We start from the raw sequence: 21,189 nt of genomic DNA, 5'->3' as shown, positions 1-21,189 counted from the left end.
TTAGAAATATCAAAGTCAAACTAACTGTTAAACATAATTAAAATAAGTTTTATAACACTAAATGCATAAAAAATGCGTAAAAAATATGTTTACAAAATATAAGTTGCGCATATATAATTCTCATATTGTCACATTTTTTTTACAGTGAGTCTCACATCATTTACATATTTACTCATAGTGACTCTATAACACCCACAATTTTCTTTTTGGGGATTAAAATTAATCATCAAAAAGATTGCGAGTAAATATTAGATATTTTCTACTTTTTTATTTGTTTCCTTATTTCTCGTATTTCTTTTAAAGAATTAATTCCGTAATATTGTTTAGTACTTTTAAGTTATTGTGTAAGTAATGTAAATCTTAACCTTTTACTTCGCTACCGCACTTAAATTATTATATGTTTCTTCTCTACTTTTTGAATAAACCAGGATGTCATCGATGAACACAATAACAAACTGATTCAAGAATTGTCTGAAAATCCTGTTTATCAAGTCCATGAAGATGACTGGAGTGTTGGTTAGTCCAAATGGCATGACCAGAAACTCATAGTGTCCGTACCTGATTCGAAAGGCTGTCTTGGCGATATCTTCTGTCTTGATTTTCACCTGATGATAACCTGAATGCAGGTCTATTTTGGAGAAGACTTAGGCACCTTGCAACTGATCGAAGAGGTCATCAATCATGGGAAGGGGATACTTGTTCTTGATTGTGACTCTATTCAGCCCTTTGTAATCAATACATAACCTCAACGTCCCATCTCCCTTTCTGGTAAAGGTGACTCCGGCACCCCAAGAGGACACACTATGTCGGATAAAACTATTGTCCTATAATTCAATTATCTGTTTCCTCAGTTCTTCCGTCTCAACACGGGTCATGCGGTAAGGAGCAACCGAAATAGGCTGGGTGCCTGTGCTGGAGCTTAGGACTTATTCAGCCATTTTGGCCAAGGCACAACTAGTGGAGAGGAGCTTCCGCACCCTCTCTTAAGCAGCAGGGAACCTCAGACCCTCAGCTCCACCCCGCAGACCAGCACCTACTGTGCTTGTTCAACAGAACAAGAGGCCCAGACCGGTGATTCAAGCTCCCCCTTAGGCTCCAGTGGTAGGACGCGATAAGATCTGTCAGCATTATAGCAGAGATCATGGGGACCGACCCTGCTACCGCCTCAACAACACTTATCGCATATGTGGTAGTGCCCAATATTATGCGAGGGAGTGCCCAAGGAACCAGAATCAGGGCAGACCTCCTATCTAGAGCAAAACTTACAATCTCACCCAGCAGGATGCAGAAGCCAACCCAGACGTGGTATAGGATATGTACACTATTAGTAACTATCTTACTCATGTTTTGATTGATACTGGTGCATCGCATTCATTTGTTTCACCTGTTTTTGCATCAAAATTTAATGTATTACCTGATAAAATTGATTCTCTATTGTTTGTGTCTACTGCTGGGAGTATGACACTATTGGGAGAAGTTGTCTACAAGACTTGTGTCGTAGATATAGCAGATAGAAAATTAAGTGTGGACATGATAGAATTAGACACGAGGAATTTTGATGTAATCTTAGGAATAAATTGGTTAGCGACGTATCACGTCACCGTAGATTATTTTAGCAAGAATGTTGTATTTAATCCTCCTAATGAGGAGTCATTTACAAATTAATAAAATCATTTAGCATTTATTCTTTCATGGCAAATTTTCTTATTTGTCTAGTACTTTAACCCTACTGTTTTATCTAACTAGGCAAACCCAAGAAAGAGAATCGTATTCAAGAGATTCCAGTAGTCCGATACTTTTCAAATATATTTGTGGATGAACTACCCAGATTGCCAGTGGACAGGGAAGTCGAATTCACTATAGATCTCGAGCCAGGCACCCATCCTATTTCGGCTGCTCCTTACCGCATGAGCTGTGTTGAGATGGAAGAACTGAGGAAACATATCATTGAATTGTAGGACAGTAGTTTTATCCGACATAGTGTGTTCCCTTGGGGTGCCGAGTCACATTTGCCAAAAATAGAGATAGGACGTTAAAGTTATGTATTGATTACAAAGGGTTGAACAGAGTCACAATCAAGAACAAGTATCCCCTTCCAAGGATTGATACATCTTCGATCAGTTGCAGGGTGCCTAGGTCTTCTCCAAAATTAACCTGCGTTCAGATTACCATCAGATGAAAACCAGGACAGAAAACATCTCCAAGACAGCCTTTCGAACTAGGTACAGACACTATGAGTTTCTGGTCATGCCATTTAAACTAACCAACGCCCCAGCCATCTTCATGGACTTGATGAACAGGGTTTTCAGACAATTCTTAGATCAGTTCGTTATTGTGTTCACCGAAGATATCTTAGTTTATTCAAAAAGTAGAGAGGAACATGCTCACCATCTAGCTCAGGTTTTGCAGGTCCTCAGATAAAAGAAGCTGTATGCAAAGTTGAGTAAGTGTGAATTTTGGCTTGAGCAGACCACCTTCCTAGGACACATCATATCAAAGGATGAAGTATCAGTGAACCCTTAAAAGGTTGAAATAGTGCTCAGCTGGGAAAAATTAACATCAGTTAAGAAAATCCGTAGCTTTCTGGGGATGGTGGGTTATTATCGCAGGTTTGTGGAAGGGTTTTCTAGTCTAGCTGCTCCCCTAACTCGGCTCACAAAGAAAAATGTCAAGTTTGAGTGGAATGAGGACTGTGAAAGAAGTTTATCAGAGCTAAAGAAGTGGTTGACTACTGCACCTGTGTTGGCATTGCTGAGTGGATTGGGGGGATATACAGTTTACAGTAATGCCTCCTACCTAGGTCTGAGTTATGTTCTAATGCAGCATGAGAATATCATAATCTATGGGTCCAGACAATTGAAGAATCATGAGAAAAATTATCACACCCATGACTTAGAGCTTGCAGCAATCATACACGCCTTGAAGACTTAGCGCCATTATTTATATGGAGAGACTTTTCAGATCTATACCGATCACAAGAGTTTGAAATACATATTCACTCAAAAAGATCTCAACATACGTCAGAGAAGGTGGATAGAACTTTTTAAGAACTATGATTGCGACATCTTGTATCACCCGGGTAAGGACAACGTGGTAGCCGATGCACTCAGCAGAAAAAGTGCAGGTACATTAGCCCATTTGATGGTTTCAAAATATAGGCAGATTTGGGCCACACAACAGGTACGGCTTCAGGACTTGAGGAGAGCCACATATTTGGGTCGTCTGACCGTTCAGCCTGAGTTAATCAAGAGAATAAGGGAAGCTCAGTCCGCCGATTCCACCCTAGTAGCCCTCAAGAGAGATGCAGAACAGGGAGTTAGCTTAGAATTTCGAATCTCCACCGATGGGTTACTCAGATTCTAGGACAGGGTGTGTGTTCCAGGTGACAGTGAGTTAAAGAGGGACATCATGACAGAGGCCCATAGCTCAAAGTTTATCATGCATCCCAGAAGCACTAAAATGTACCAAAGTATGCGACCCCGATTTTGGTAGAATGGGATGACAAAAGATATAGCTGACTTTGTTTCTAAGTGTTTGGTATGTCAGGAGGTCAATACAAAGCATCAACGTCCAGGCGGGCTACTTCAGCCATTACCGATCCTGGAATGGAAGTGGGAACATATCACCATGAACTTCGTAACAAGATTACCTAAGGCACGCTTAGGACATGATGCAATCTAGGTAATTGTTGACCGGCTTACCAAGTCTTCCCACTTCTTAGCCATCAGAATAACCGATCCATTGGACAAATTAGCAAGAATGTATATATAGGAAATAGTTACATGTAGTCCCAGTGATAGTAGTGTCCGACAGGGATCCCAGGTTCACTTCTCAGTTATGGAATAACTTTCAGCAAACCATGGGAACGATGTTGTCCTTAGTACTGTATTCCACCCTCATACCGATGGACAGTCAGAAAGGACAATCCGTACACTTGAGGATATGCTCCGAGCTTATGTTCTTAATTCCGGGGGCCATTGGGATGACCATCTACCCCTGATAGAGTTCACCTACAACAACAGCTACCAAGTGAGTATTGGCATGGCTCTGTATGAGGCGTTATAGGCGCGCCCATGCAGATCACCGATTTATTGGGAAGAAGTAGACAATAGTAAACTATTCGGCCCAAATCTGGTAGAGGAGACTACATCTAAAATAGTTAAGATTAGGAAGAACATTTAGACGGCTCAGAGCATGCAGAAGAGTTATGCAGACACCCGGAGGAGAGATTTGGAATTTGAGAAAGGCAATCGGGTGTTCCTTAAGGTCACTCCTTTCAAGAAAATCAATAGATTTGGTAAGATGTGGAAACTGAACCCTCGATTTATTGGATCATTTGAAGTCTTAGACAGAATTGGTACTGCTGCTTACAGACTAGCACTGCCTTCAGAACTTTTCATGATCCACAATGTGTTTCATGTGTCCATGCTACGCAAGTACAACCCAAACCACTCTCATGTCTTAGCCCACGAGTCTCTTCCACTCCAAGAGGATCTATCCTACGAGTAAGTACCGGTTGGCATTGTGGATCAAAAGAGTATATTACTCTGCAACCGAAAAATTCCCTTTATAAAGATCATATAGCAGAACCACAGACCGAGAGAGGTTACATGGGAGCTAGAATTAGACTTTAGAGTCCAGTACTCCCAGTTGTTCGATTGAGAGTGAGAGACAAATTTGACGGACCAAATTTCTTTTAAGGGGGGGGGGGGAGAGTTGTAATACCCACAATTTTCTTTTTGGGGATTAAAAATTAATAAATATAAATTTTTACTTTTTTTCTTTTTATTTTCTATTATTGTATTTTATTTTATTTAATTTAGAGTAAAAAAATGAAATAAAATGTAAGGAGGATTTAATTGAAAATAATTTTGGGAAAAATGGATGAAAATTTGAGTTTTGAAGGTATTTTTGAAAGAAAAATCGAAAAATAGAGGCCAAAACGTAATTCTTAAAAATTTCGCCACGTCATACGCTGAGTCAGCAGCCCTGACCAACCAGGACGTGCCAAGTGGCAGAGTCGCTGACGCAGAAGGCCAGACAGGCGACTGCGTGCGCGCGATCGAACGGCTGAGGTCCGTTACCGCACGCACGCACGGCTTGGATGCTCTCCCTCCCAAACGCAATCGAATGGTCAGATTCAAAAGTGATCGAACGATCCAGAGTGAGTTGCGATGGACGACCCATATTGGATCGCAATGAACGGTCCAGATTCAATCCCTATTTAATCGTGATCGGACAGTCCAGATCAAACGCGATGGACGGCACAGATCAAAAGCGAATGGATATAAATAACCCCCTTCCGCACCAAACTCTAACCCTAGCCACCAGAATCCCTCGCCAGAGAAGACGACCCAACTGTCGGGGAGCCGACTGCTGCCACCTACCGCCATACTGCAACGCTTTCCAACTGCCAAAAAAGGTAAAAACTTTCTCTTTTGTACGAAATTCAATTTTAAGCTCATCCATGGCTAAATCAGAGTGAAAAGATCGGTCAATTGGCCCAAAAACACCGGCAAAGTCTGGCGTCACCGTCACAGAGAATTTCACAAACCGCCTCCGATGAGGCCCTTCCCAATTCCCGTTTCGTGTAATTTTTTCACTATTGTGATTACCATTTTCTTCTCTACAGGTTTACCAAAGCGAAACACCCAACCGCAACGTGAGCTGGAGGAGCCGTCACATCGGAGAGCCCTGCCGCCGACGAGTTTCAATTTTTCATATTTTTCAGCCAACCAAGGCGCTATAACGTGTTTGCTCGCAGGAATTGATGCAAAAACGAACGACCCGAGGCGAACCGCTGCTGCAGGCGTCAGCACCGTTGCTGGAACACGACAGAGCCGCCGTGCTGGATTTTTAAAATTGGCCGAGTGGGCCCTGAGACTTATTTTAGATTTATTTGAAACATTTGTAGGTATTATAAGCGCATTTCAGTTCCGGAGAAAAAATTCATGGAACCTAAGGACCGCCCGTCGGGGTAGTAAACTATTTAGCTCTTCAGCGTTAAATCGAGTAAAGATCCTTCACCCTATTCCTTATCATAGAATTGAAGTTTAAATAAATAATAATGTGATATTTTGTGCGATTTTAGTAACCATACATAATTAATTACTGATTGCTAATGGAGCCCAAATTATAAATTGTTCTCTGTTAATCTCTGTTGATATATTTTATAGTCTAAAAGCATGATAGTGTCTTATCGATTTATTTTATGGTTTGAATGCATGAATTGCTACTACTGTTTGGTTTGGGATTTGAGACATGATTGCATTAGCTGATGCATATTTATTTGCTTATGTAATTATGTTTGATTTGGAAATGGAGACTAAAAGAAAACGGTAAAGAAATTGTATAATTAAATGATTAAATAAAAAAGAAGTCTTACCAGATATCCTAGGAGATGGTGGACGGACCGGGTATATAGGAAACCCTATCGTGAATGTTGTCTCATACCAGACGGAGTATGGAGACTGAATAATTTGGTGCTCATACCGGACGGAGTATGGGAATGGCCCGCTTCACCCTCATACCGGACGGGGTATTGAGGTTTACTGTTTTGGCGCTCATACCGGACGGGGTATGGAGACGGCCCTGTAATTGATATTGTTAAAGAAAAAGGTTCACGTATAGCGGGGACATCCCTATGAACCCCCATGGATACTAGTAGGCTGCTGAAAAGAGAAATAATTATGGTTTGGTTTATTGTTAATGAATATGGATTTATAATACGTTCTATGTTACTGATTGTTTATGAAATTATTATATGTATGATATTATTATTTTTCATAAGTTGTTTTCATAAATTCTACTATAGTAAGTGAACGAGAAATGATTTTATGATTGATAAATGAATTCACTAAATTTAATGCTCAATTAATAGTTTTTAATTTTATACCAACTTTTACTTATGTGTCGGTGATATAGTGTGATATCTTTACTAGGTTAATGTAGTTCATTCTTTATTCAACCATTTCATATCAAAAGGATCTGGTTCCAGAACTCGATCCGCAAAAAGATTGCAAGTATATGCTAAATATTTTCTATTTTCCATTTGTTTTCCTTATTTCTCGTATTTTTTTTCAAAAAATTAATTCTGTGATGTTATTTACTACTTTTAAATTATTGTGTAATGAATGTAAACCTTAACATTTTATTTCGCTTCCACACTTAAATTATTATATATTTTCTTTTGGATTTTCAGGGTCATTACAGACTCTGCTCCATTCGTTATTTTAAAATAATTTTTCATCTAATTTCTTTTCTAATTTTTTTTTCTAAAAAATGTTTCATAAAATATTTTTTCACATAGAAATTCATAATAAAATTTACTTAAATATACATTTCTTTAAAAAAATTATTTAAAAATTTATCCGACTTCCAAAAAATTTTAAAATCGCTACAAAATAATTTTTCATATATAAAATCTCAAGAATAAAATTAAAAGATTTCAAATTGAAATTTTCAATGCTTTTTGAAAAAATATTGAACCAAAAAATGAAATCACTTATTTGAATTAGAGTAAACTACACCAAGATACTTACATCTTTAATTTTCATATATCTATGTAATCAAAATATCAAGCTCTAATTTCATCACTTTAACTTGTTACAATATTCTTTCAAAATCTTACTTAAAGTAATGTTAATATAACTTAAAATCAATGCCTCTGAGTCTTAGAAATTTAAATCAATGTGTATCTTCTGTATGCAAAGTAAAGAAAGTTATACACACCTTTTTCTACAATGTCAATTTGTATGATCTATTTGGTTTTCATCGCCCTGAGGATTACACACGCATAGATTTAGAGACTATTCTCTTTCGACATAATTTAAGTTTTCTCATGTTAAGCTATATAAACCAACAAGTATGTCTCAAGATAATTACCACCATTAGCTGTGGTACCCCATTTTCATATTTACTTCAAACTTCTTAATCTAATTTGGTTGTACACAAATCAAGAGATCTTTCAGAATGAGAGTCCAATTCCAAATAAAATGCTCCAACTTGTAACCTCACTATGAAGTTTGTACAAGCCTTTGTTCACCACTAACTATTTTAACGTTGTCAAATTCACTAACTTCACTTGCTTGAGAATCAATCAATCTTTTATCATTTCAGTATACAATCATTACTTCTAATTTAAGGATCACTTTTTTAAAAAAATAATTATTTTTAAAATATTTAATTTATCTGTCAGATAACTGAGTAAACAACTAAATAGAAATCAAACTCAGTTAAGAACAATCATTTGATCAACGGTTCAAAAACCATCTCCACCATTAATCACACTCTGATCACAGTCATGATTCATCCACTACACTTAAAATTCTATCTCCTTAGAACTCAAGAATACATAGATACAAAGCCTATAGAATAGATTATGTTCAAGTAAGACCGTCCACATACCAAAATTGCTTGCCATTCTCTTCTAACACCAAGGGTAGGCTCCCTCTGATTAGTCTTCGCACGTACAGGAAGGACAGATGCACAAGGTTCACCTTCTGGCTTTTTAGTTTGCAACAAATCAAATGTCATTTATGGGGCTAGAATAGGAACCTGTCCATTTCTCTTTCAACACCCACAAGCACCATCTTTCAGCTCAATCTTCTCAGGCCATACAAAAACATCTTGTCCATTTAAAGTCCATCCTTTTGCTAACTGGGATTATGTGCATCACTTTGTAGTATTTATCTCCTATACTATATTTCAGGTTGTAAGTTTATTATGTTATTAATGATATCATCCCTTTCCATCAAAAGATAAGAGCCACTCAAAAAAGAAAACGAGAAAAAAGGGAAAGACACACGATTTTCTTCTTTCCTTTCTCCATTTTCCCTTCATCCAAACATTCCCGGGCATAAATACTTGAACTCTACCAAGCATAAATACTTGGAGTTGTATTTCCAAGGAGTTCACAAATAGGACTGACAAAAAGAAGGTTTAATTTACAAACTAAATTGTATTTTTGGGTTGAAAAACCAAAAGAAACTAAATCAAATTAGTCAATTTGATTTTCATTTTATTTTTCAATTTGCATGAAATAATTTACAAGATGAGATCTAAATATAAAATTCAACCAGAAAAAGGCTGAGAGTATTGGCTAAAAAATGAAAATTCACATAAATTTACCCAGAGTTAGCTGACTAGTTAAGTCCTATCTACTACCCTGGAGGTCAAAATTCAATTCCTCCCACATGCAGGATAAAATAATATATCTAGAAAAAATAAAGAGAGAAAATTAATGCTGCAAAGAATATGAATATTCATTCTACATATTAATTATACAGGCTTGTCTGATAGAAGACGGACCTTATTCAAAGACTCCTTAAATGCTTGCCAAGCAACGGTATAATGATCTTGCGATTTCATCCCTTCTTCAACTACCTGCATTGCTCTTCTGTACAAATGATCAAACCACTGAACTGGGTTAGTGATATCAACATTGTTGTATCCAGGGTCTGCAACATACAGTCTCTTAAAATCCTTTCTCCATCTTGGTAAGATATACTGATACGGAACTTCCTCCACACCATTGTAATTAAGAATACATAAAGCATGCCGGCACAGATATCCAGTGAAGTTGTAACCACCGCAAATGCAACGAACTTCTGGCCCAGTTTTATCGTACTGAACCTCAAAGTTCCTGACATCCCTCAGATTCCCTTCTCCTTCACATTCCTTAATTGTGAATGTAATGCTCGCTCCATTAGTATGAACTTGTGCAATGCCAAAACAAGAAGACATCTTTGAAACCTCTTCCTGAAACTTCTGGAATATGTCATTTGTGTATATCTTAGAAAGCTGCAACTCATACAAGCACTTTGTTTTTAACAAGGAGCTTGAATCTCTAGACTCTATGTCTGCAAGTACTTCCTGTTGATACTTCTTCTGTAGAACTAAATCATACATGTCAAAGAATTCTTTCAGTGAAGTATGTTGATGAACATAACCATTAAAAAATGGGGTCATGGAGGACTTGCCTTGTTGGAAAGGGAACAACCCAGCAAAAAATGAATCTCTAAGGTAAACTGGAACCCATCGTTCTCGATCTTCATACAAAGTTCGGAGAAGCTCATAATTTGAAAGTCCAAAACACAATATCATATCTTCCCAAGCCATTTCAAATTCATCCACCTTTAGAGAGCCATAAACTATCTTACTCAGTGCCATTTGAAATGTCTCAGAATCTTGCAACCCTATGACATTCTCAAGAATGCTTTGCATAACATGTGACAAACACAGATGATGATGAGCCCTGGGAAAAACCTCTGCTATTGCACTTTGCATGGCTTCACATTGATACGTGATGATTGTCCGCGGAGGGCGACCTAGCATACATGTAAGCCATGCTCTAAATAACCAAATATAGGTTTCAAATGTCTCATCCGCAAGCAAACCACAGCCCAAGAGAATCGATTGTCCATGGTGATTCACTCCAACAAATGCTACAAGTGGAATCTCATATCTCTTTGACAAGCATGTTGTATCAAATGCCACCACATCACCAAAGTGAGCATATGCAGCCCTTGATCGAGAATCAATCCAGAACACATTTCTCAAACATCCTTCATCACTGAGATCCATCAAGTAGAGATAGTTTGGGTTAGTAAGCTGAACCCGGGAGAAATAATTATATATAATCTCAGCATCTCCTTTCTTAAGTTTCAAGCGCCTTAATTGATCTATATTTTTACTGATCTCTCCCTCATTAGAAATTGAGCTTCCATAACTAATTGGATCAGCAGCAAGTGTTCGGTATAACTTGATGGTTCTTACTTCAACATCGACAGCGGGCTCAGCCTTTCTTTTAGTCCCAGCATCCATCTTCTTCTGTGACTTAGAATTTTGTGCCCTTTCTGGGTCAAATGAGTGATTGTGTTCAAGCTTGACTTCATCCACCCTCCACCTATTAGATTCCACTAACCTCAACCTTATCATTGCAAGGCACCCAGTTCTTGTTTCCTTCCTACGACTGTTTGCTTCTTTAATTGTTTTAAAGCCTTCACAGTTGCAGCAGAGAACTGCACCACGTTTCTCTTTGCTATTTCGCTTTGTCCATGAAGATTTCACCCTGATAGCAAACCCTAGTTCCTTAGCATAGCAATTATAATAATTGTAAGCATCTTCATAGGATTCAAATTCCATTCCTGCAACTGGTGGCAGATAGCCCTGTCCTTCAGTTACACCATTTTCATGATCAACCACAACTATATCATCTCCATTATCTCCATGGTCATCGCCGTCAATATCAAGCAATCCATCACAGTCATTCTCAAGGTCATTGCTTTCAATCTCAAGGCCGTTTCCATCAATATCAAGGTCATTCTCTTCAATCTCAAGGTCATTTTCTACAATATCAAGATCATTACTTTCAATACCAAGTTCATTGTCGTCGTCATCAAGCAGCTGTTCACTGTTATGAGAACCTTCTTCGATCTGAAGGGAGAATGAATCCGCTATGTCAGAAAAAAGAGTAATGCAAGTAATGACTCAAACAACTAACTTAGTAAAATTCTATTAACTAAAGCTTTTATATGAAGTGAATTTTCATTCAAAAACATAGAATAATCACTTGCTGAATTATTTGCTGCATCTTAATCATGATATTAACATTAACAATAACCAAAAAGAGAATTTAATAAAAATATGAATATTTCATTGGACAAGTTTGACTCAGCAAATTACAGAGATAAATAATAGGAACAAGGTTATCAAGTGATTAAACAATCAAGCAGCTGCTTTATACTTCCAGTATAACAGGTAAGAAAAAGAGAGAGAGATTATCGTATGTAAATAGGATAGTATTAATGCTAGAAAATTAAACCTAACAAGACAGCAAATAAAATCCTATAGAAAACCTAACTATACGTAGATTGATAATAGTTTCCTGAAAATAATAAAATTAAAAATAAATATACGTACATTGTAAATGGGTTGTGCCCCCTCAAATCGGACTCCTAGAGGACGAATTCATAGGTAATGTATTTCCCTGTTTAATCTGATCTATATTCCTTTGAATCTCAAAAATTTTATGGGTTTGATGTGGCTTTAGCTTAGGGGCTCTTGCTCTCTTGAAGACATATTTGAATTAGATCTATTTACGCTTTGATAACAATTTGCCTTATTGGAGGAGTGAGATATCTTTTTGGGAAGAAATTTTGTTTTTTGAGGAGATTAAGATATTTGAGAGAGGAAATAAAACATTGTACAATGAAAAAATTAAGCAGTAGCTCAATTATTCTAATATAACAACCAGGAAAATCAAGTGAGCAAATTTATTACTATAATTTTATTGAGTTTGAAAAAAAATTGTGGATTATTATGTTACTCCTCTCCCTTGATATATTGGCTAATACAAGATAGTATTAGAGCTCGAAAAATAGACCAAATCAAAAAGGAAATAGAATTTTCAAGACCTAAATATAACTAGATTCCTAATGAATAACAGTTGCCTAAGAAAAATTAAAAAAAAGATACAATAAACTACTCAACTTAAAACAGAAAAAGACAAACTCGTGAATAAGGAACTCAAAATCATTTAGGAAACTCCCACTTAGTCTTGCATCACGAGTTTACGTTCCTTTCCCTTGATTAGTTTTCGCGAGGTTTTCTATGTTTCTGTTGAATTTTGATTAGTTCTCAAAAGGTTTCCACTGTTTCCAGTGAATTTAGGCTCGCATCATCTCTTTCTATTCAGTCTTAAAAGACAACATCAAGAATGACTACAACAACACAAGCATGTGCATGAAGCATTAAGGATCAACAAATAACCCCTCCCCCCAAGCATGTTTGGGGCTTAACTGGCTTATGCTTGAGCCCTTCAACTTACAAGACATTGGGGCAAAAGATAAAACTAATAATGAAGAGTATGTTTCAGCCCAGGTTTATTTTAGCCAGCCTCACTATAAAGAAGCTGACTTTTTTCTGTCAAAATTTTCAGAAGATGCATGAAAGGAAGTTCATCTATGTTTTGAAACTTTCCTCATAGAAACAAGAGTTCGCACGCAGAGAACAAAGTGATGCAGAAAGCAAACAAGCAGAGAGAATATTTCTGGTTTTAGGAACTTTTTTTTAATATGTTTTTCTACATTTTCTCTTACATTATATAGTCTATTTCAGAGGCATCAGCTAGAGTTAGGAGTTACTTTTGGTTTTGTTTTTCTTAGGATAAGGTGGCACCTTGTGCTACACTTTTGATTGGTATGAAGGTGGTTGCAAGATGTCTGCCTCCCTACCAAGCGACCAAGTTGCCTCACTTTTCATGCCTGCAAAGGTGGTGGCAAAAAGAGGTGGAAAATAAAGTCACCAACTTATGCCACCGAAACTCTGTTGGAGAAGATGATGGCAATTTCAAGGGGTCAATTTCAAGTGGCTTTTTTAACAACCCCACCCTCTTTTGCTGATATAAAGATATTTCATATAATGAAGATCACATTGTAATTCCAGTAGATTTTGAAGCATTTTTTTATCTATACTCTGATTTCTCTTCCTTACTCCAACCCTTCTCTTTTCCTCCATCCCTTGTTCCCCTATTCCTCTCCCCTCACCTTTCTCCTTCTCTTTTCCCCTCCCAGTCTCTTCTTTCTCCTCCATAAAATTTGCTAAAACCGTAATGTCCATTTCCTTATTTTCTATTGATTGTATAATTGTGAAAGTATCCTACATCAGAAGTTTTTTAGATCTAAAAAAATATACCTCATAGAAGACATCTTTTTTCAACATCTAAAGTGGATTAGAACCCACATTATAGAACTCAAACACTAAAAAATGGAGAGACGAGACCAATTGGCCCACGAAAAATGTCTCTAATCATTTCTCCCACCATTTTTTATTGTACACGGCATCTCAACCACGACAAAGCTTCTGGAAAGCTATAGCCTAAGAAGAGAATATGAACTATGGCCTACTTATAGGTGATGATATCTAACTTCCCAATAACTTCATCCCCCGGAAGAAATTGAATGCCACGCACAAAGCAACACCACTATCAAGGACTTTAATCGACTTTCCTGCAATAACTTGACTTAATAAAACCGTAAGCATACAATTTAGCCAAGAAAGTTGTTTTTAGATTTAAACTAGATTAACACCATGAAACTTGGCCTTACAACAAAACTATCTCAACAATGTTTTTAGTTTATTCCTTTCCAGCATCTTTACTCCATTTTCTCTTTTCCATATCTCCATCATAGTTACCTAAGACACGGTTCATTTGACTCAAGGTGCCAGATGTCATATGAAATCCAATAGGTTTAAATTTTGGGTTAGGAGGATGTTACACTAAATGATCAGTATGATATTTATGTTCAAGCTTTTGAATTTATTAGCTGTAAAACGATCTCCAACAACAAATATTAAGGTTTAGAATTTTCAAACTTTAGAATTTGCTTGACAGACAATTTCCAATAATGAATATTGATGTTTAGAATTTAAGCCTATTATCAACTCATTTTTTATAATTTCTAACAACTATCAGACAATCTCCAACAACTGATATTAAGATTTAGAATTCAACTACCTAATAATTAAACCTTTATAAATTAAATAACTAATTAATTCTTTCTTTTTGAAATAAAAAATGAATCATTCTTTCCTATATCTTATCCGCCTATCTATTTCCTTATTTATTTATATTTATTTTATTCTTTAGATTATAGATACTATCTTAAAAAAAAAAGTATAATATAATAGTTTTTCTTACAAGTATAAGTATCATTTATTGTAGTGAAAAACCATAAATAAGTTCCACAATGAACTAGTTAATGATTCTAAATAAACAAAACAACTAGTTTTTATTTTCTTGGGTAACGCCTTTGTTCATCCTATAATTATGAGTCATATCAAGCATTTTTTTGTAGTGTAAATCTTTATTCTATTCCTAATATATGTATAGATATAATTTATTGTAATATGTAATAATAATTGAATTTTTTTATATCTTTATAAAAATCTTGCTTAATAAAAAAAGTAATTATTTAGTTTTTACTATTAACTTAGTCATATCATTTAACTCCTAATATCTTGACTTGAATATTTTTAAAGTATTGGGGAAATATTCAAACAAATTCCAAATAGAAAAAAATTTCCTAGAATATCTTGATTTTTTATTGCCCCTTTTGAAAAAAAAGATAAGAACTAGTGAATCATAAATAATTAATTAAGAATAAAATAAAATAAAAAGTTTTTGTGGAACATATTTATCAATATTCATGATGATACCTTTCATTCCACCTCCAGTTCTAAAAAGTATAATATATATCATTAAATAACAGACACCAAAGGGGTGTCAACTGTTGTACAAAATACTTATATATCTACCAATATGTCAATAATGTCTCCTAAAACATCCATTGAGTAGAGTGATTCAAAATCAAAAGACCAAAAGTCTGGAATCATATATTCCTAACCCTATCAAAATCATTATCATCAATACCCATTCAAAAGCTCTTTTATTCCTCTCCTTTCAAACCACACAAAAATAGTGAGCAGGATAAGGTCCACCTATTTCCTCCGCCCACTAATACCCTTCCACACCTAGATTTATCTCTAACCGAACCACTCATACTCAATTGATTTCTAATGACCCGTAAACCATAGACCATAGCTCGTACCTACCGAACACCATAGGAGTACATGATTACAAGTCTCCAGCAGCGGTTTTACATAGATGGCAACTGTCCACCATAATCTTTCCCCTTCTCATCAATTTGTCAATGGTCAAAAGGGCCTCCCATGGAAAGAAAGCAACTCGAGGAGGGAATAACTAATTAATTCTCAACTACAAATTTAAAGTTACTACAATACTATAGTCTTTTCTTAAAAGTTAATATACTATCGCAAGTTTCCATTTGAAACTTTAAACCAAAACTTTAAATCCTTATTAGATCCAAAATAAAGAAATAAATTGTGGAAGAATAAATGACGTTTTATTGAATGGTTACGTCCTGTGCATATACACCTTTGAGAATAGAAAAGGAAACCTTAAAATTAATTACAGATGAGTCTTTATTATTATTCCGTTATACATTGAGTTACATATATACTTTCCAACATTTTCCCTCAAGCTGGTGAGTAGACATTGACCATCCCGAGCTTGGCAATTGTTTGAATACTAGCTTCTCTTTGATGGAATGTTTTTAATTTCAATATATTTTGTGCGGTCATACTATAACAGATTATGGGAAATGCTAATTGCTGACTTATTGTCAAAATAGAGTTTCATCGGACCATCTCACTTGATCCTTAGGTCTCCCAAGATCATTTTCAACCATAATAACTCACAAACTTCTTGGTCACATTTAACTCTTCCAAAATGTAGTATAATTGGTAAAATACAAAAGCCATAAAAATATAAAATGTTTCATTCTCCAAACTCTGGAGTACACTAAAACAACCCTAAACCTTTATCTTCTCCCTGAAAAAAAAAAACCTGATAAACTCTCGCTCTGCCCTTACTCTCATTAGCACCAACACTTTTCCTATTCACCAAAAATACCAAGCCATAGATATCGGGATCGCTTAAACCCCCTAGCATATATGTACCAACTTTTTCAAACCGGTTTGTGGTATAGATTCGCTGATTTTATTTTTCAAATGAAATCTCTACACCTATGAAGCTAGCTTTGACAAGCATTGAAGTAAGTTGAAAAGTTGAGGTAGAGTAAAATTAGATATAGAGAGCAAAGTTATTGAGGGAAGGGGTGGGGGGGGGGGGGGAGTGAAGAGCTTATGTCTTAACAAATTTTCTTTTAAAATTAAGATTAGTTGAGGATTAAAGAGAAAAGGTAGGTGACTAAGTGAATGAAAAGAATAGAACATTTCTTTCCTTTTTTTTCTTTGAAATACAAGAATATTTCTTCTTGGATTATATAATGTATTATCCTCTTTAAAACTTGACATTAGGTTCTTTTGGCATTTGTAACATACATACCGGTGTTCTTCTTTTAACTATAAAAAGAATCTAAATCCTCGAATCTTTTCACATGCAAAAAGAACAAGACCCAATACACGAATCCATTTAGTTGATGATTATTGCTTATGATCCAAATGATAGCCTCAATAAGTCATTCAACTGAAATTCTTATCAGAATAAAATACCAAGTGGACCCCCTTTGAATATGAAATTTAGCATCCATGTACAGCATCTTGTATCCATTCCCGTATCACAACCCAAACATACTGCATTCAGTTAACTATGCACCAAGTCCTCATATTTTCTTTGCCAAATGCAACATCTCCTCCTCTTTTTTCACCAAGCCAAGCAGAATCCAACATGTTTCAAATACAGAAACAAAAGCAAACTTTGCCGAACCAGGACCAAGTTTAGTGTCTAGCACAGGTGGCAAAGGTCTTCTCTCTATGCTGAAGTCCCAACTTCCAAGTTCATTTTCTTTCCCAAAAATATGGTCTCCTAGTATATAGACCATAGTCAAGCAGTTTGCTGGAACCCCCTTTTTTTTGAAAAAAATAAAACTGGATTGCAATTCAAAATCAATGTAACTACTGAAAATATGAACAAAAGAATATATTCTTGTTTTTCAGTCAGAACATGGTCAATCACCTCCAGAGTAAAGTGGAGTTTAATAAGCAAACATGGAGAGATCAAGTCATGGCCGGCCCTGTACAGTACGGCACTGTTTATGGGAATTGTTTATGCAGCTCCATCTATCAAAAACCAAGCAAAAAACAATCCCAAATCACCTATGTCATCCACATCAACCCCTCTACATCACCACATTAATTTTTGCAATTTTAACACCTAAAAATAGTTCTATAACATCCACACCATTTTCAGCTACTAAGATTCCCAACTTCCCACCGAAAAAAAGAAAAACCTAAGAAGAAATTCAGCTGTCGAACCGGAAACCCAAAAATAGAACGTTATAATTTCAAAGAAAAAAAACAATAGAAGTAGAAAATCCATCTTTTGTCTCGCTAAACACTATGTCCCAAAAAAATTACACTGCTGGGTTAACTTTCAAGGTTATGATCAGGAACAGGAGAGTCAAGTCATTTTCAAAACCTTAAAATGTTCTTTTTTTAATTGTTTTTACAGGTGAGAAAGAGGAACTGATAATCTCACACATCAAAACACATAATCGAAAAGCAACAAGATAGAGTACAAGCGATCGGAGAAGAGACTGACCGTCATACCGAGATCGGCGTTCGGTGACAAGGCCTGATCCGTCGGAGAAAAGGTGCTATCGCCGGTCATGGTTGCAGGGAAAGGGCACTGCCTTACGTCAAAGTATGGGATGTTAGTTTTACTTCACTCGAGTAAAGCGCGGATTTCGTAATTGTTTTTGCTATTTGGTCCTTGTCTTTGCCTTTATTTTCAATAATGCCAACTCGAGTAAAGTGCGGATTTTGTAATTGTTTTTGCTATTTGGTCCTTGTCTTTGTCTTTATTTTCAATAATGCCCACTCGCGGCCCGGCCCAATAGGTTCTTGAGCATGTTTTATAATAAATAGAATTTAGAGTTATCCGTACTCTGCATTTCTCAAATAGTTTATAATTTTATTTGGGACTAAAAACTTGTATCAAATCTAATTAAAAGATCAAATTGGATCGAAGTAAGTTGTAACACCTAGGCACAGAATTTAGATCCGGAATAATTAAATTATAATAATAAAATAAATTAAAAATTTTAATTTTAATATTTTTGTTGAATTTTTGAAGAAAAATTGTGTTTTGGATGCATTTGAAAATATTTTCAAAAATCATGAGCAAAATAGAAATAAGAAACAACCTATTTGAAAAGAAATCTGAAAAACTGGGGTAAAGTGAAAATAATGAAAAGTTGGCCACGTAGACTACCATGTCAACAGCGCGGCCGGTCACCGTGCACCGCGTGGTAGACAAGTGAACGCGCGTCCACACTGACGATCCGCGTGCCAGTAGATCCAACGGCTTAAATCTCCTCTCACACACACGGACGACCCAGATTTGTTCCTTCTTCAGACGTGATCGAACAGTTAGATTTAATCCGATTGTGCAATCCGAAATTATTCCCCAAATAAGAGTGATCCAATATATAAGAGATGATCATGTGTCCCTGCACGGATGAACCAAATTGACTGGGGGGAGGGGGGTATTTAAGTGTCGTATCCCAAGGAACCATAACCCTAGTTGCACTTGCCATCACTGGAGAAGAAGAAGAAGGGCGGCTGGAAAGAAACCAACCATCGTTGCTGCCTCACCAGAGCCACCGCCAACACTGGAGAGATAAATTTTTTCTCCTCTTTCGTTCGAAATTTGATTTCAAGCTTTCCCACACCCATATTGGCGCCAAAAAGCCAAAATGGAAGCCATAAATCGATAGCGGAGCTCAGCCGAGCTACCACGGCCACGACCCAAAAATTGCTCCAGTGAGTTATTTTTCGTTTCTCGTTCCCTTTGATTTTTCTACCATTGTACTCTTAATCTTTTTTTTGTGCAGGTCAACCGAAGAGAACCGTCGACTGCGAGAGAGGAACGACGGAGCCGTCGCACTGGAAGACTCCTCCGCCGGTAATGCCTCGGAGTTTTCCTTTTTTGGCCAACAAAAGCCGTCTAACCCCATTTTTTATAGGTTTTCGTGCAAAATTGGACAAAACTAGCAAAAAACGGCCAAACTGAGAGGAGAATTGTCGTGGGCGACGGAGTCAGCGCTGGAGCAAGGCGGCGCCCCCGTGCTGGAACCCAAAATCGGTCGAAAAAATTAAAAATGCTTATTTTTGATCTTTTTGAGGTATTTTAAAATACGTGACGCGTGTTTTTTATTTCTGCAGAAAAAATTCAGGAAACTTGAGAACTGCTAGGAAGCGCTGAAAGAGGTAGTGTTTCAAACACTGATCTGGAGTAAGAATATTTCATTCTTTTCTCCCGTTACGGTAAAATAAAGTTTAATAATTAATAACAGTGTATTTTTGTAAAAATTAGAAACTCCTGATTAATTAAATACAGATCACCAGTGGGGTCGGTAACTAATCAGTATGTAATTGCTCTAGCTGTGTTGCTTGTTTATTCCTATACTACTTAAATTGCTATTATTTATTAAATTTAATTGCTCTCTCACTTATTAATTGTTTAACTGTTATTTTCATCTATTGATTGATTTGAAGTAAACATTTTAGTCTTATTTTCTTAATTGTTCATATTGTCTGTTTACATGTCTTACTATCGATATGTAAATATGAAATGATTGTGTGTAATTTGTGGCAAGTTAATAACGTGAATATGTGCATAAAAAACTTATCATGTATCATGAGAAAAGGTGTACAGACCCAGTACATAGGGTAAACCCTACCGTGGACATTATCTCAGTTGAACGAGGTTGAGAAATCTCATACCAAAAGGGGTTGGGAGGTATAGTTCACTCTCATACCATACGGGCTATTGAGACGGTGGTACGTTTGGCGCCCATTACCGGACGGGGTATGAGAACGGCTGGTTAATTGATAAATTAAATATTGAGTCCACGCATAAAGGGAATCCATATGCACCATCAGAGGTACTGGTAAGTAGGTAAAATGTAACATTTACTATTATTGTAATACCCAGAATTAATTTTAATATATTTAAAGTTAATGTATAAATATAAGTTTTAAATTTTTGAATTTTTATTTAATGTAAAAATGAAGAAAAATAGGTGGAGCATGAAATTGAAAATAATTTCGGGAAAAAGGGGATAAAAATTTAGTTTTTGGGGGTATTTTTTTTAAAAAAATCGAAAACTAGGAAGTCAAAATACAATTTAAGAAAAATATGTCACGTAGGATGCTCAGTCAACAGCCCCGACGAACTGGAGCGCACCACGTGGCAAGGCACGCTTGTGCAGTGCCACGCGAAAGGCCATACTAGCAATCCGCGTGACCACGATCGGACAATCCGAATTTATTCTCGCGCGTGTGGATGGTCCGGATCCGTTCTCTCTTTAAATGCGATCGTATGGCTCAAATCAAATCGTGATGAACGATCTAGATTCACTTCCTATTTAAACGCGATCAGACGGTTCAAATAAAATCGCAATAAATGGTCTAGATTCACTTTCTATTTAAATGCAATCGGACAATCCAAATCCTACGCGATAGACAGTCAAATTAAAAGGAGACTAATATAAATACCTCACTTTATACTAAACCCTAACCTTAGCCGCCAGACCCCCCACCGAAAAAGAAGAACCTGTTGTCGAGAAGGGAACCGATTGC

At 36.4% G+C, this 21,189-nt stretch overlaps 1 protein-coding gene across 4 annotated transcripts; it reads right to left on the bottom strand.

The window, feature by feature from the left end:
- Positions 1–8,230: 8,230 nt before the first annotated feature.
- On the bottom strand, positions 8,231–18,306 carry FRS8 (FAR1-related sequence 8). Of its 4 annotated transcripts, none has more exons than XM_088220693.1 (3): positions 18,146–18,306; positions 9,310–11,436; positions 8,231–8,699 (listed from the first exon to the last, which is right to left on the bottom strand). In XM_088220693.1, the coding sequence occupies exons 1-3, from the start codon at positions 18,212–18,214 to the stop codon at positions 8,688–8,690; spliced, it is 2,208 nt and encodes a 735-aa protein (XP_088076819.1). In that variant the 5' UTR covers positions 18,215–18,306; the 3' UTR covers positions 8,231–8,687. The 4 variants fall into 4 exon arrangements, with proteins under 4 accessions (XP_088076819.1, XP_088076818.1, XP_088076820.1 ...); XM_088220692.1 differs by having other exon boundaries at positions 8,231–8,694; XM_088220694.1 differs by lacking the exon at positions 8,231–8,699 and having other exon boundaries at positions 8,986–9,896; positions 9,981–11,436.
- Between the last annotated feature and the right edge of the window lie 2,883 nt (positions 18,307–21,189).

The sequence above is a fragment of the Carica papaya genome, chromosome 5, assembly GCF_054855325.1.
Source record: "Carica papaya isolate Zhongbai chromosome 5, ASM5485532v1, whole genome shotgun sequence".
Lineage (NCBI taxonomy): Eukaryota > Viridiplantae > Streptophyta > Magnoliopsida > Brassicales > Caricaceae > Carica > Carica papaya.
The sequence above is the reverse complement of the archived record's forward strand: the minus strand, read 5'-3'. Positions and strand labels throughout refer to the sequence as shown.

Excerpts from the sequence above, each read along its gene's own strand:
- FRS8 (XM_088220691.1), bottom strand. The coding sequence starts at position 18,214 with ATGACCGGCGATAGCACCTTTTCTCCGACGGATCAGGCCTTGTCACCG. Across the intron at positions 11,437-18,145 it reads ACGCCGATCTCGGTATGACG|ATCGAAGAAGGTTCTCATAA; the intron begins GTCAGTCTCTTC and ends TTCTCCCTTCAG.